At 44.9% G+C, this 13,056-nt stretch overlaps 1 protein-coding gene across 4 annotated transcripts in view; it reads right to left on the reverse strand.

Annotated features, from left to right (window-relative positions):
- LOC117363175 (melanin-concentrating hormone receptor 1-like) overlaps positions 1–13,056 on the reverse strand; it is a 102,534-nt gene that overhangs the window by 26,975 nt on the left and 62,503 nt on the right. For all 4 annotated transcript variants that reach the window (XM_033950551.1, XM_033950552.1, XM_033950549.1 and 1 more), the window contains exon 4: positions 7,801–8,343. In XM_033950551.1, the coding sequence (XP_033806442.1) occupies positions 7,801–8,343 (543 nt within the window). The remainder of the gene's footprint in view (positions 1–7,800; positions 8,344–13,056) is intronic.

Here is a 13,056-nt window from a genome sequence, read left to right on the forward strand (position 1 = left end):
GAGAAGCTCTGGTCTTCACAAGGAGGACAGCAGATAGCTACACAGAAAAAATAAATAAATAAAAGAGAGAACCTGTTCTTCATTAAAAGAATACAAAAAGAGAAAAACTCCAAACAAACTGCCAAAAACCTCAAATAGAAACACACAGCAAGGCAGAATAGTCAGAGGTTCAGAGAGTGGTCGCAAAAGACCAGATACCTGAAAAATACAACGCAAATAAGTGCGTAAAATAATGATAAAGTGTTAAGGCGCCCTCAGTGTGAGAGAACAGCGAAAGGAGACAATGCTCCAGCTATACTCAATGTCAATCTCAAGAAGAGGTAATATAAAGTGTGCAATAAATCAACAGCAGTCACAGAGAAAGAGCTGTGCTTTTGGTGTGGAACTTTCTAGTAAAACACTGGCTCAGAAACCAGGGAAGCAATCCACCAGATGGAGTAAAGTTCTACAGATGAGCGAATGAATTCCCAAAGGCTTTCATTCGAGAAAGTAACCAGGACTCATCCTCTGAGGGTATTTAGATAAGGACAGTCAGTTGCAGTTGCTATCCTTACATCTGTAATGAGTGCCGAGGTACTGACTGTTCTGTGCCTATGGGCTTAAAAAACAATCAGTCCTTCCCCTGCTTGGCTGGGAACAGAATCAGAGAGGAAGAAAAGGGTTTTGCAGAGGGAGAAATAATGGCAGTAATCACAGAACATTCTATTTGGAGACTTCAAGACACAGATTTCTTCACATAGAATAAAGTCTGTCTTCAGAGAAGACTTAAAAGAATTGTCTGTGCTCTTTGCTAGGAGTCTGAGGAGTGCAGACTTTGTCATATGATCAGTCAAAAAGACTCACTATTCAAGTAAAGGATAAAAATACATTACACTTGTATAAAGATATTAGGATCCTGTTTTAAGGGTGCTCATTATGATACTTAGAGAGTGCTAGAATAATAATTTTACCATATCATTAGTTGCAAGAGAGAAGGTGTATCCCCTACAACCAGTACTCCAATCAGGGAGGGGGATTAGTTTTGGGGGGAACTCACCAAGGGTACAAAATCCTGTGCCTCAGTTCAAATTTTTGTCTTTGGCTCCTTTCCTCCCCAGCTGATGGCCTGCAGGTGAGAGGAGAACTTATCCACCCAAAAGTCCTAGCCAACTAGCTACAGCAAAAGTACATGAGAAAGTTCTCATTACCCTAGCCAGAACATCCAGTTTGGAGAAACCTATGAGCTTTTAGCAGTGACTAAGGAGTATAAGAGAAGCTTGGGACTGAGGAGTAAAAAGCTTGGCTCAGTAATATATTTCCAGCAGGATGACCCAGACCATTTATTATCTCTACAGCAGCTCATGAGGCTGAAGAACCAAGAACAATTTATAGCTACAGGTCTTCTGGGAACAATCCCATATTCAACCTGGACCAAGCCACCTAAGGAACTGTTCAAGAGCCTCAGAGTTCTTGATATAGAGTGATAGTGTTCTTGAAGCATGGTCCCTTCAACTTCAAGTCCTACACCTCGAAAATGCCTGCCTTCTCCTCTCCAGTGCACCATGTGAGACTCCTCCCTCTGTATTCCATGTGATGCACAGAGTGGGGCGGTAACAATGGTACCGGGTGTGGGGGGAGGTTTCGGGGGAGCATCCGGTGACAGGAGGTTGTGGGTATCCCTCCTGCCTTTTTTTCGGGAGGAAGGAGGGAGGGTAGGGGATAGTTTGGAGGGGGGAACGCCATTGGCAGGAGAGAGTGGGCATCCCCCCTGCCTATTTTCTCTCTTGGGAGGGGGGAATTCCCTGTGCTGCGTTCGTCGGGGAGGGCCGACATCGGTGGTGGGGAATTTCTTTTTTATGGGACAGATATTTTGCATGTGTAACACGTGCAAAATATCTGTGCCATTGAATAAAACAGTTACTGATAGGTCTTGACCAGTCAGTTTTGCTGATCGCTAAACCCCCCCCCCCTTTTATTTTTTTTTTAAATAACCAAGCGATGTTAGTGCATCAACCACTTGGCTACTTTGCATGGGGTTTTAGCTAACTTGCATGGCCAGAAATGGGCGATAGAGGGGAAAAACACACGGTGGGCTGTTTTGTGCATCTGGCCAGTGATAGCGATCGTCACTAAAGCTGTGAAAACAGATTTACTTAAAGCCCCTTTCTTTCCATTTATTTTGTGACGTTGCCGTGGGTGTGCCTTTTTGAACTGTTAGGCAATGGTTGCTGCTATTCTCCACTCTACCTTCCCACTTTTTAAGGTTCTCGGACACCCCCTGATCAGGTGACCGTGTGGTGATCTGGCACTTTTCCTTGTCCTTGTCTGTACAGGACTCAGCCTCCATAATATTTGGCAAGTCAGCAGGCGTTGGGGTGTGTGTGTGTGGGGGGGGGGTCCACTGCGAATCAAATGAAGTAGAAAATAATAAAGTTAGGAATACAGACTCATTCTGGTTTTCAAGTCTCTGTCTCTCCTCCCCCTCTTTTTTTTTTTTTTTGTTAACACCCATAGGGCTTGAACCTGCAACCTGTGTTTCCCTTAGGCTACTTTTCAAAGATGGCCACTGCCAAAAAAAACCCATGTGACCTTTCCTTTCTTCCTCTGCACCCTACCCCCCCCCCAGTTTTTTGTACCCCTGTTATTGGGAAAACTTTAGGGGGGTCAGTATTCTCTTTTTTAAAAATCCTCCTTTATATATGCATTCTTGCATGACTACAGGACTGCAATAAGAACATAAGAACATATCTAGGATGTGGCATGCTCTGCCATACAGCTCCGATGGGCCCCAGCTTCCTGTCCAAACAGTACCCAAACAAAGTGAACTTATTCCTCTTGGTCCTTCTCTCCTGCTGCATCTCTTTCTACCACCTTTAAAAATATATATATATGGAACACGGGCTCAATGAAATTGTGTTCACCTTCCTATAGGGCGTCTCCGCCAAGCAGCATGCTCCAAACCGTTAAGAGATGTCTCCCTGCACTGTGGCTGCAAGCAAATAAAGCCGTAGTGGAACAGCATCCTCGCTGGGAAAAACTGTTCTTCTCTCATGGTCAGATGGAAGACTTGGACCCATGATAGGGTCAGAGGCTGTGGCTCTCACTGTTCAGGCTTAGATCAAGTTTCAAGTTTTATTTAAAATTTGATTATATCGCTTATCAAAACTAAACTACTTTGGCTCGGCCCTAAACTTGATCAATTACCCACTTCCATCCCACTGCCCACAGGCTCCTCTCTACAGCTGGAATTCTCTAGCAAAGTTCTGGGCATCACCATAGATTCATCATTATCCTTCAACGACCACCTCAACTCCCTGATGAAAAAATGCTTTTGCAGCCTTCACATGCTGAGGAAAGTGAGATCCTGCTTCCACCAAGAACACTTTGCCGTCCTCGTACAATCCATTATCCTCTCCAGATTGGATTATTGCAATTCCATTTACCTAAGCTTAACAAAGAAAAGCCTCCACAGACTCCAACTAATCCAGAACACCGCGGCCAAACTTATCTTCTCAAAAAGTAAATTTGACCATGTCACACCGCTCCTATCCAAACTCCACTGGCTTCCCGTTATTTCCAGGGTCTACTTTAAATGTGCCTGCCTAACCTTCAAGATCCTCCACGGTATCCTTCCTCCTTTTATCCCTCTATCCTGGAATTCCTCAAATCCAACCTCCACTAGATCCACTCAAAAATTAAAACTATCCTACCCCTCCTTAAAAGGCATCTCCCTTGTTGGTAAACTTGGCTCTTCCCTCCCTTTCAGAATCACTCAGCTCTGGAACAGTCTCCCTTCCCCTCTCCGCAATTTGAGCCCCCTTCTACCATTCCGTAAGCATCTGAAGACCTGGCTCTTCTCCAGAACGTAACCCCGTCCTGCTCCTGGCACTCTCACACCAACCTCTCTTCTCTCATACTTATATAATTCCACTGGAGTTCCGTTCCTTCCCTAACCATGTAAACCGTGTCGAGCTCCATCTGCGGAGATGATGCGGTATATAAACCCAAGATTTAGATTAGATTAGATTAGATTATCAAACTTTCTAAGCGATGTACAAACCTTAAACTGGGTACAGAGATTAGTACTTTCAGACATTTTGATTAATTACAATATACAAATTAGAGAATGACACGGTGACAAAATTCATCACCATAACCGCGGGAAATAATCCCATGTCATTTTTTAGTGTCTATTTCAACCTCAGTCCTTCTACACCAGCATTCTTCAAAGCAAAGCTTGCAGGTTAGTGGTTGTGGCCATTCATACTCTGATTCTTCCCTCTCTCCTTAAAGAATGGCATGAAGATGGTTTCCCGCGGTTATCTGCGGGGACGGGAACGGTGATGAATTTTGTCACCGTGTCATTTTCTACAAATACAAACAGACAGACCGAAACTATGGCTGCCTGGGAGTTTCAGGGGTTTAAAACCCCCCTGCCTGATGAACATCCTAGCACAGTGGGATACCAGGCCACGGCAGGAACGTTCTCCCCGCCCCACGTCAGGCAGCCCACTAGCACTGCCCCTTGAGCATAGGTCCTCATGTTCATGGTGCCATGTTAATGCTGCTACATGTACCCGGGGCACTCTGGCATATCACAATCCAAACCTTTTTTTGAATTTTTACAGCCGCAACAGCTCTGTACTCAATCAAAATTCTTCATTGAACTGCTCTTTCCTCTTAATCTTAGTTATGGAAAATCTTAATGCAATCACCCGTGCTTTTTTGAGACAGAAATAAGCCATTTCACCCATGTCAGTTAGGTTCATGGATAGGATATTCTCCAGAAACCATCTTGGTGGATCTATAAGATCATGGCAGGAGTAACCTTTTGGAGGGCCCTAGGCTAAAACACATATTGAGCCCCCCTAGTGTAATTTATTTATTTTAAAAATGTTTATCCCAATCTATCCAACAATTCTAGGTGTGCAACAATTATAACATACAGGACACTACTAATGAAATATCACATAACATAATCACAGTACACAGCATAAAGTAAGCATAGCAGTTTGACCTATTTGATGTACAAAATCTCAGCAAGCCTCAAAAGCTTTTACAAAAATATAAGCTTTTAGTTGATTTCTAAACTGCATATCAAAATCAATTTGGCTAATCACTAGTGGGAGCATGTTCCATAGCATCATTCCTCCCATATTAAAAAAAAAAAAAAAAATAGAAGAATGATAAGTGTTCTATCTAATGTGTCTAAAAGTAGTCATGTAAAGCAATAATTTGTTGATAAGAACAACCAACATGTCAGTTGATCAATTTTTTTAACTTTCACAAACAGGGCAAAAGGAAGCAGCAAGTAAGAAATGTTTCTCATCGATTTTTGCCACCTGAAGGACAATGCAGAGAGGATGGGTAACACAGGCAGACCTCTGTGGGTAGCAGAGGCTTTGTTCTAGAGAATGACAGGGGGACAAATTTTTCCCCGTTCCCGCAGGAACTCATTTTCCCGTCCTGTTCCTGCAAATTCTTTTCCTGTCTCTGCCTCATGCCTACAAGCTCTGTCCTCATCGGCACAAGCCTCAAATACTTTAAAATAATAAGTAGTCGAGGCTTGTGCGGTTAAGGCTGAGCTTACAGGAATGGGGCAGGGACAGGGGTAGCGACAAAACTCTCAAGGACAGGATGGGGAAATTGAGTTCCTGGGGGGATGGGGACAAATTTGTCCCTGTGTCATTCTCTACTATGTTCTTTTATCACCTTCTACTGTCATTTTTCTGTCAACAGCTGCTCCATCTTGAGAACCATTGTGTCTACATCTCTGAGGCGGCCTCTCATAAAGGTATGGGCCCTAGGCACATGTCTAGTTTGCCCATGCCTTAGTCCTGCCTTGTATAAGACAAGATGTGGTTGCATTGGATAAGAGATTGGAGTCTTTGTTGGTCCTCTTGGAGCTTTCTACGGCCTTGGACATGGTAGATCATTCATTATTGAACAGGCTGAGAAGGGTAGGAGAATATGGGGCTGGTTCTAGTCTTTTCTGGCGGGGTAATGACAGCAGGTCTACTGGAATCAGTAATCAGGGGCGCCAGTCCTATTCAATTTTTTTCTGAGCCCTTTACTGAATATTATAAGGAGCTTTGGTTTGGTACTCAATGTTATGAAGATGATGTGTGGTTGTGTTTACCTGTGGGAACTGATCAAATGACAGCTGTAAGAAATTTATATGACTTTCTGGGAGCAGTTGTGATATGTTTGGCTAAGACTTCATTGAAACCAAAACTGAGAATATTTGAGGTGCTATGGATAAGTTCCATTTTGAGGTGCAAATTCTTTGTCTCTTAAAGGAGATGGTTCATGATTTGAGGATTAATTTAAATTCTAATCTTTTGCAGAGAATTCAGATTCTTTTGTAGTTCACATCACCACTGGTTCTTTGCATTTGCTTTGGCATGTAAGCCTTTTATTGTTGAAAAAAATTAGCCACAATCATCCATGTACTAATTACAGCCAGGATAGATTTCAGTAACTATTTGTATCAGGAGCTACCACTTACCAGCTTCTGCAGAATATGCTGACAAAAGCACCAGTGGAAGAAAAGACCAGGGACCATGTATTACCCCTTGTGAAGAATCTCCATTTGCTACTAGAAAATTTTCAAGTTCACTTGATAAGGCTTTGAATTATAAGGGACTAGAGTATTTGACTCAGCAATTTTCCTATTCTCATTCAAGAAGCTCTATAAGGTCATCACAGCAGACATTTCTAGTGGTGCCTTAGTGCCAGCCAGAATGTACAAGATAGAAGGTATTAAGTTGTTCAGCCGCAGTCTTATAGAACTCATTTCTAAATTTGTTATTTGGCAGAAGCTGAATATTTAATTTTTTTTGTAGCATTGAAGGTAGTGTTACAAGATTTCTTCATTTATAAAGAGGATACATGGCCCGCCCTATCCTGCCCCCAGTCATGCCATGTTCTGCCCCAGCCCCACCTCATTCCACCCCCAGCCCAGCCCCCACACTCCCTCCTGCCGGAACCCCCCCAAACATCCCCTCCTGCCAGGGATGTTGGGGGGAATTGCCAGCAGGAGGGAGTGGGCATCCCTTCAGTCGGAGATGTTGTGGAGGGGGAGTGCTGGCAGGAGGGAGTGGGCATCCCTTCAGCCGGGGATATTGTGGAGGGGGAGTGCCGGCAGGAGGGAGTGGGCATCCCTTCAGCCAGGGATGTTGTGGAGGGGGAGTGCCAGCAGGAGGGAGTGGGCATCCCTTCACCCGGGGATGTTGTGGAGGGGGAGTGCTGGCAGGAGGGAGTGGGCATTCCTCCTGCCGGGGATTGTTTTGTGGTTTGCAGCAGGAGGGATTAGGCATCCCTCCTGTCGTGGACAGTGTGGGGGAGGGGTTCAGGATGCCGATGGGAGGGAGTGCGCATCCCTCCTGCTGGCTGACTTGTGTTGGGGCTCAGCCACTCAGCTGATCACGGCAAGGAGATTTCCTTGCCGTGATCAGTTTAGCGGCCGCGTCTATTTGAAATGTAGGCCAGCATTTTGTTGAGCTTAAGTGTCCCTAGGCGCCTCCCTGCACTCACGACATATGCCTACAGTGTAGGCGGCATGCCTCAGGTTGTTTTTTTTAGAAAACGTGTATCCCAATTGGTTGGTTAGGATGCCTACCACCGCCTACAATCGGGACGCTGTTTTTAGACTATGACCCTAGGTGTCCTTACAACCAGTGCCATAGATATACCCATTATTACAAGTTTCCTGGTCAGATAGCTCTTAGAAGAAAGTTATAGAGATAAATCTAATTTATACCCCATTTGAAGAATAACCCTTTCAAGTGCCCATATCCTTCCTCCCCCTGGATCTCATACCTTGAGTGGGCAATCCTTTCCCGAAAAAATTCTGTGAAGAAGATGACAAGAACAGGACTGACACAGCTGTGGGCATAGCTGAGGCAGATGGTGACCTGGTTCAGGTAGAAGAAGGACTTGGAGGGCGTGGCAGTCAGGTTGACCAGCTGCACCACATGGAAAGGTGTCCAACAGATCAGGAAGGCAGCAATGATGGTGAGTGCCATGCGTGTCACCTTCTTGCTGCGTGCTGACTTCTTCTTCTGCACCCTGCGCATTACGCGGAACAGGTGATGCAGTGTGAGTGAGTAGAGCACAGTGATGATGAGCACAGGCAAGATGAAGGCCAGGATAGACTGGTAAAGTGTGTACCAATATAGACTACTAGGGCCAGGCAGGTCGATCAGACAGATTTCTGTCTGGTTGTCTCGCTGGACCCTGGCATAGAGCATGGCCGGCGTGGTCAGGAGGAGGCTGCCTGCCCAGACTGCTCCATTAATCAGTACTGTGCAGCGCATTGTGCGTTTCTGGCCCATGGTGGCAGAGTAGACCACAGCTACGTACCTGGGGAAAAGAAAGAGATAAAGTGAATCAGAGACACTCATGATACAGGATATAGAGATATAGACCTGATATTTCTGCATACATTTCAGTTTGGCTTGTTCCAGGTAATATGGAGCTGCTTGCATAGAGAAAAGAGCCTTTAATCTTCATTATACTAAAGTTCTGAGAACACTTAATGTTTAAAGAGCTGGGTCAATAGGCCGAGAAGACTAATCTGGGCAATGTGAATGCCACTACCAGTCAAGAAAAGGTGCAATTCTGGCATAGATTTTTTAGGTGTCAGTAGGTGCATTAACTAACGTTTTTTGCCATTTTAAACTGTGTTTCTTAATTAACTTAGGCATCATTTGTAGAATTTCCTCCAAACCAGGCCCAGTGAGGTTGAATGCATTTCCAATGTGTAACAGGAAAATAAGAATAATAAGCTGGAGAGATATGGTTAGTAAAAAAGATTTGAGAGGATTTGAACAGGAAAGTAACTGTTGTGGACAAGATCAAAGAAAGAAAACTGTTGGACACATTTATAGGATGGAAGATGACCAGTTGCTAAAATCAGTGATGCCTGAAAGAGCTGAAGGAGGACAAAAAAGAGAATGGCTGGATATCTATGAATGGACTGAACTAGATATCCAAAATACAGTAATGTGGCTCAGGATTTGAAAAGACTTTGGAAAAGAAGGACAGATTCCATCACAGGCTCCCACAGTCCATAAGGACTCTGGGGTACAATGATGATGGTAGTAGGGCTACGGATAAAACAAAATCAGACCTGGATATTCAATGTTGGGTGTAGGATAGGCACTGGGTCACGCACAGCTACAGGTGCTGGCCAATATTCAGACAGCCACCCGGATAACTGCCTGGATAAAATTAGGATAGCCTTTTTGTTGTCCTAACTTTATCTGGGCTCTTACCCAGCTGGTAGACTGAAAACAGTTGCTAACCAAGTAAATCCCAGAACTGCCCACCTCTGCCTCCAACCACCCTGGCATTACTCTGATATTACCGTGGTGGTCTCCACTATCTGGTAATGTGCTGGGATCACTCCACCCATCGACATGATTTAACTGGGAAGAACCTCTCCTGCTTGGTTAAATCATTTAAAATATGTTTTAAGCTTACATGCACAAAATTATCTTTCACCCCTGTAGCTTTCCATGCCTAAGGAAATTACACAGGTAAGTTTTCACACATAATCATAAAAAGGGAGAAAATGATAGCAAATAAAGACCATGTGGCCTGTCCAGTCTACCCATCCATACCATCTACTACCCCTTCCTCTGCCTTAAAGATCCTATGCACTTGCCTCAAGCTCTTCACCACCTCTACCAGGAGGCCATTCCATTAATTTACTACCCTTTCTGTATAGAAAAATTTGCATAGGTCACTCCTATAAAGACCAGAATCTTGTCTCCAATAGTAGTTGCTCATCCCCCAGGGATAAATAATGGCTTTCCTCAAGTCTAGCTGCCCAATAATGGCTTATAAAGAGCTTCCCCAGGAACTTGTCTAAACCCATTTTAAGCCCATCTATAACAGATACCTTGATAGCATCTCTTCTCCAATTTGTTTTAAATCTGCTACCTGTCAGTTTCATGGAGTGTTTTTTTGTTTTTGTGTTGTCTGAAGGTTAAAGAACTGTTCTCTAACCATTCTATATTTATATACGGTAAATCTGTATCATGTCCTCCTTTCATCTGTTTTCCAAACTGATCGTGGGGTAAAAAGGGGTATTAAAGAAGGACAAGACTATAGCAGAGAGCCTAAAAAAAGATATAAGGGAGATTCCCATGAAATGGTATTTAAAGATGACATTTTGGAGGAACTAAAATCTTAATGAACCTGAAAGCTGTATTAAGGAAAAGTGACAAATTACTAGGACCAGATGGTATACCAGTGGTGTAGTCATGGGTGGGAACAAGTCCAACTATTTTAAGCTCAGACCCACCTATCAGCTGCACAGCTAGTTTGTGACTGGTGGGGATCTTCAAGCCCTGCCAGCTGAAGGCTCCAGGTGATCTGGCATCTCTTAACTTCATCCCCAACCCTCCACAGTACCTTTCAAATCCTTCAGTGCTGGGTCAGCAGTGAGCAGCGATTCATACCAGCTGTTGCGCCAGCTCTGAGCTTTCCCACTGACACAACTTCATGTTCATGGAACCAGGAAGTTGCATTAGAGGGAAAGCCTCAGAGCTGGTGTGAGAACCCGGCATGAGTCACTGCTCACTGCCAGCCTAGCAGTGAAGGATTTAAATGGTACTGGGGGGAGGGGGGTGTTTGGAGAGTGAAGTTAAGAGATGTTAGATCATCTGGGGGAAGGGTAGATGTCCACATACTTGGGGTTCAAACCGTGAATATATGAAGATGTCAATAATTCAGCCACAGATGTGCAGTTCACAGTTCACTTTATTGATAGTAGCATTGCGAGGACTCATAGACTCGACACTGACAGTGTTTCGGCATCTATGCCTCACAATGCTACTATTAATAAAGTGAACTTTGAACTGCACATCCGTGGCTGAATTATTGGCATCTCCTCCTCATGACTCCTTTGTTGTGCCTTGATTTCTTGGCTCCCTTTTTTTTTTTTTCTTTTTTTTAATTATCATGTTTATTAAGACAAGAAACACGTGGGCAGCCACTGCCCCCTACAATACAAAACAAAAGCAGTACAGGTGTATAGGAGAACACAGCAATTTGAAGTCCAAACAGCAGAACAATGTGCAAAGTCACAAACAAGCAAGAACAAATGACTGTATAGCAGAAGGAGGCACTACACCCCTGCAAAGAACGGATAACTTGCAATAAGAGAGAACAGTGCGCTGTCCAGCACCCCTCGCCTATAATTTCTGATTAGAGGGAACTGCAACAACGAGGATCCCCAAACGATCCAACACATCCGCACATCATGCACACCCCAGTCAAATCAAGCAACCTCCAATCACACCACAAACAGCCCAACAGACACACACTCACACTGTTATTGTTCTTGTTATCAAGAATCACACGATCAAGAACATAGTGGTACTCAGTTAAACAATACTATAATATGCAAACGCTCTAACTTGAGACCCGCAGCACTCAGAATGAAGGGAGGGGTACATGATTCAGGTGATAACATACAAAATAAGCGTAAACATACACATTCAATGCAGGAACCAATCCTACAGATTGGCTAAGCATCCTGAGCTAAGGACTTCCTCCAGAGGGAGCAATAGAGTTTCCAGTGGGGCTGGGGTCGGGACGCATAGATGTCCATTTCAAATCGTGCCTGTAGTTGCATCCGCGCTGTCCACATACCATATGTTGGTACCTCCTCTGTAGCCCAATACTTCAGGACGAGTTGCTTGCCCACTAAGAGCGCGTGTAGGAGATACTTATGGGCAGGAAAGTCCAGGCCTTGCTGACTAAAATCGGTAACATCTCCCAATAACAATGCGGGTGGGTTCCAGGGCACAGTACACTGCAGGACATTCGCTAAGTGGAGCTTCACGGAGGTCCAGAAATGCAGTTTGGGGCAAGTAAAGAATGAGTGGACATAGTCACCCCTGTGAGAAGTGCATTTAGAGCATGTGTCATCGCGCCATAAGCCCATATGATAGCCCCTAGCTCTGGTGATATAAGACCGGTGCAATATTTTATATTGTGTTTCTTGCAGGCCCGAAGCCTTCACATGCAAGTAAAGTGCCTGAAAAAGGAGCCTAAGGTCTTCTGCGGAAACCTGCATGCCAAGCTCTGTGGACCACTCACCCCCCAGGACTCTGAGGCATCCCTCCCCAAAGTGGTCTCTCCCCGCCTTATACCATGTAGAAATCTTGTTAGAATCAGTAGGTGTGGTAAGAAAAATCAGATCCAAAGGGCCATTTCTCAAGCTATCCCCATGAGCACGTACTAAGGAATGGAAATAGTGATGAATTTGCAAAAAAGTGTACATATGTGCAGGAGGGAGGCGCCACGCCGTCCGCATTTGTGCAAAGGAGGGGAATTCCACCCCTCCCAGAGCCAAAACATCACCCACAGTCGTGGTGCGTGCAGTGCGATCTCTCAGTCCCGCCAGGCCTCCCACTCCAGAAGCAAAGTTAGGATTCCTGAGAAGAGAGAGAAACGGGGATACGGTAGGCAACCTGTTCTGAAGAGCTCGCCACCAGCGCCATGCCCGTCTGAAAGGAAGGAGGAAAGGTAGAACAGCAGAGCGAGGCTGCACGCCCCCTCTCCCCGCTCCATGAATAAAGGAGGAAAAGGACCAAGGCAGGCAGCATTCCTCAAGCAAAGAATCAGGGGAATAGCGTCGCGAAGAGACCAGTTCCTCATGAATCCAGCGAAGGAGCGCGGCGACATTATAGATGCGCAGGGCGGGCAGGCCCAAGCCCCCTCGATCCCGGCTCTGAGAGAGTTTGATTGAATTAATGCGCGCCCTCGTCCCCCTCCACACAAAGGAGCAAATGATGGACTGATAGGCGCGCTCATCCGTACGGGAAATCCAGACAGGTATAGTTTGCAGTGGGTAGAGCAATTTTGGAAACAGCACCATTTTTACCAAAGCCATGCGTCCCAAGAGCGATATAGGCAGCGATTGCCATTTAAGACAAAGAGATTTGATCCATCCAATGGTAGCAGAGATATTAGCCTCGTACAACTTGTGCGGGTCTCTATAAAGCATAATACCTAGATACTTCAACTTTCCCGGGGCAATACCCACGCCAAGGTCTCTAC

This window comes from Geotrypetes seraphini, chromosome 6, assembly GCF_902459505.1.
Source record: "Geotrypetes seraphini chromosome 6, aGeoSer1.1, whole genome shotgun sequence".
Taxonomy (NCBI): Eukaryota; Metazoa; Chordata; class Amphibia; order Gymnophiona; family Dermophiidae; genus Geotrypetes; species Geotrypetes seraphini.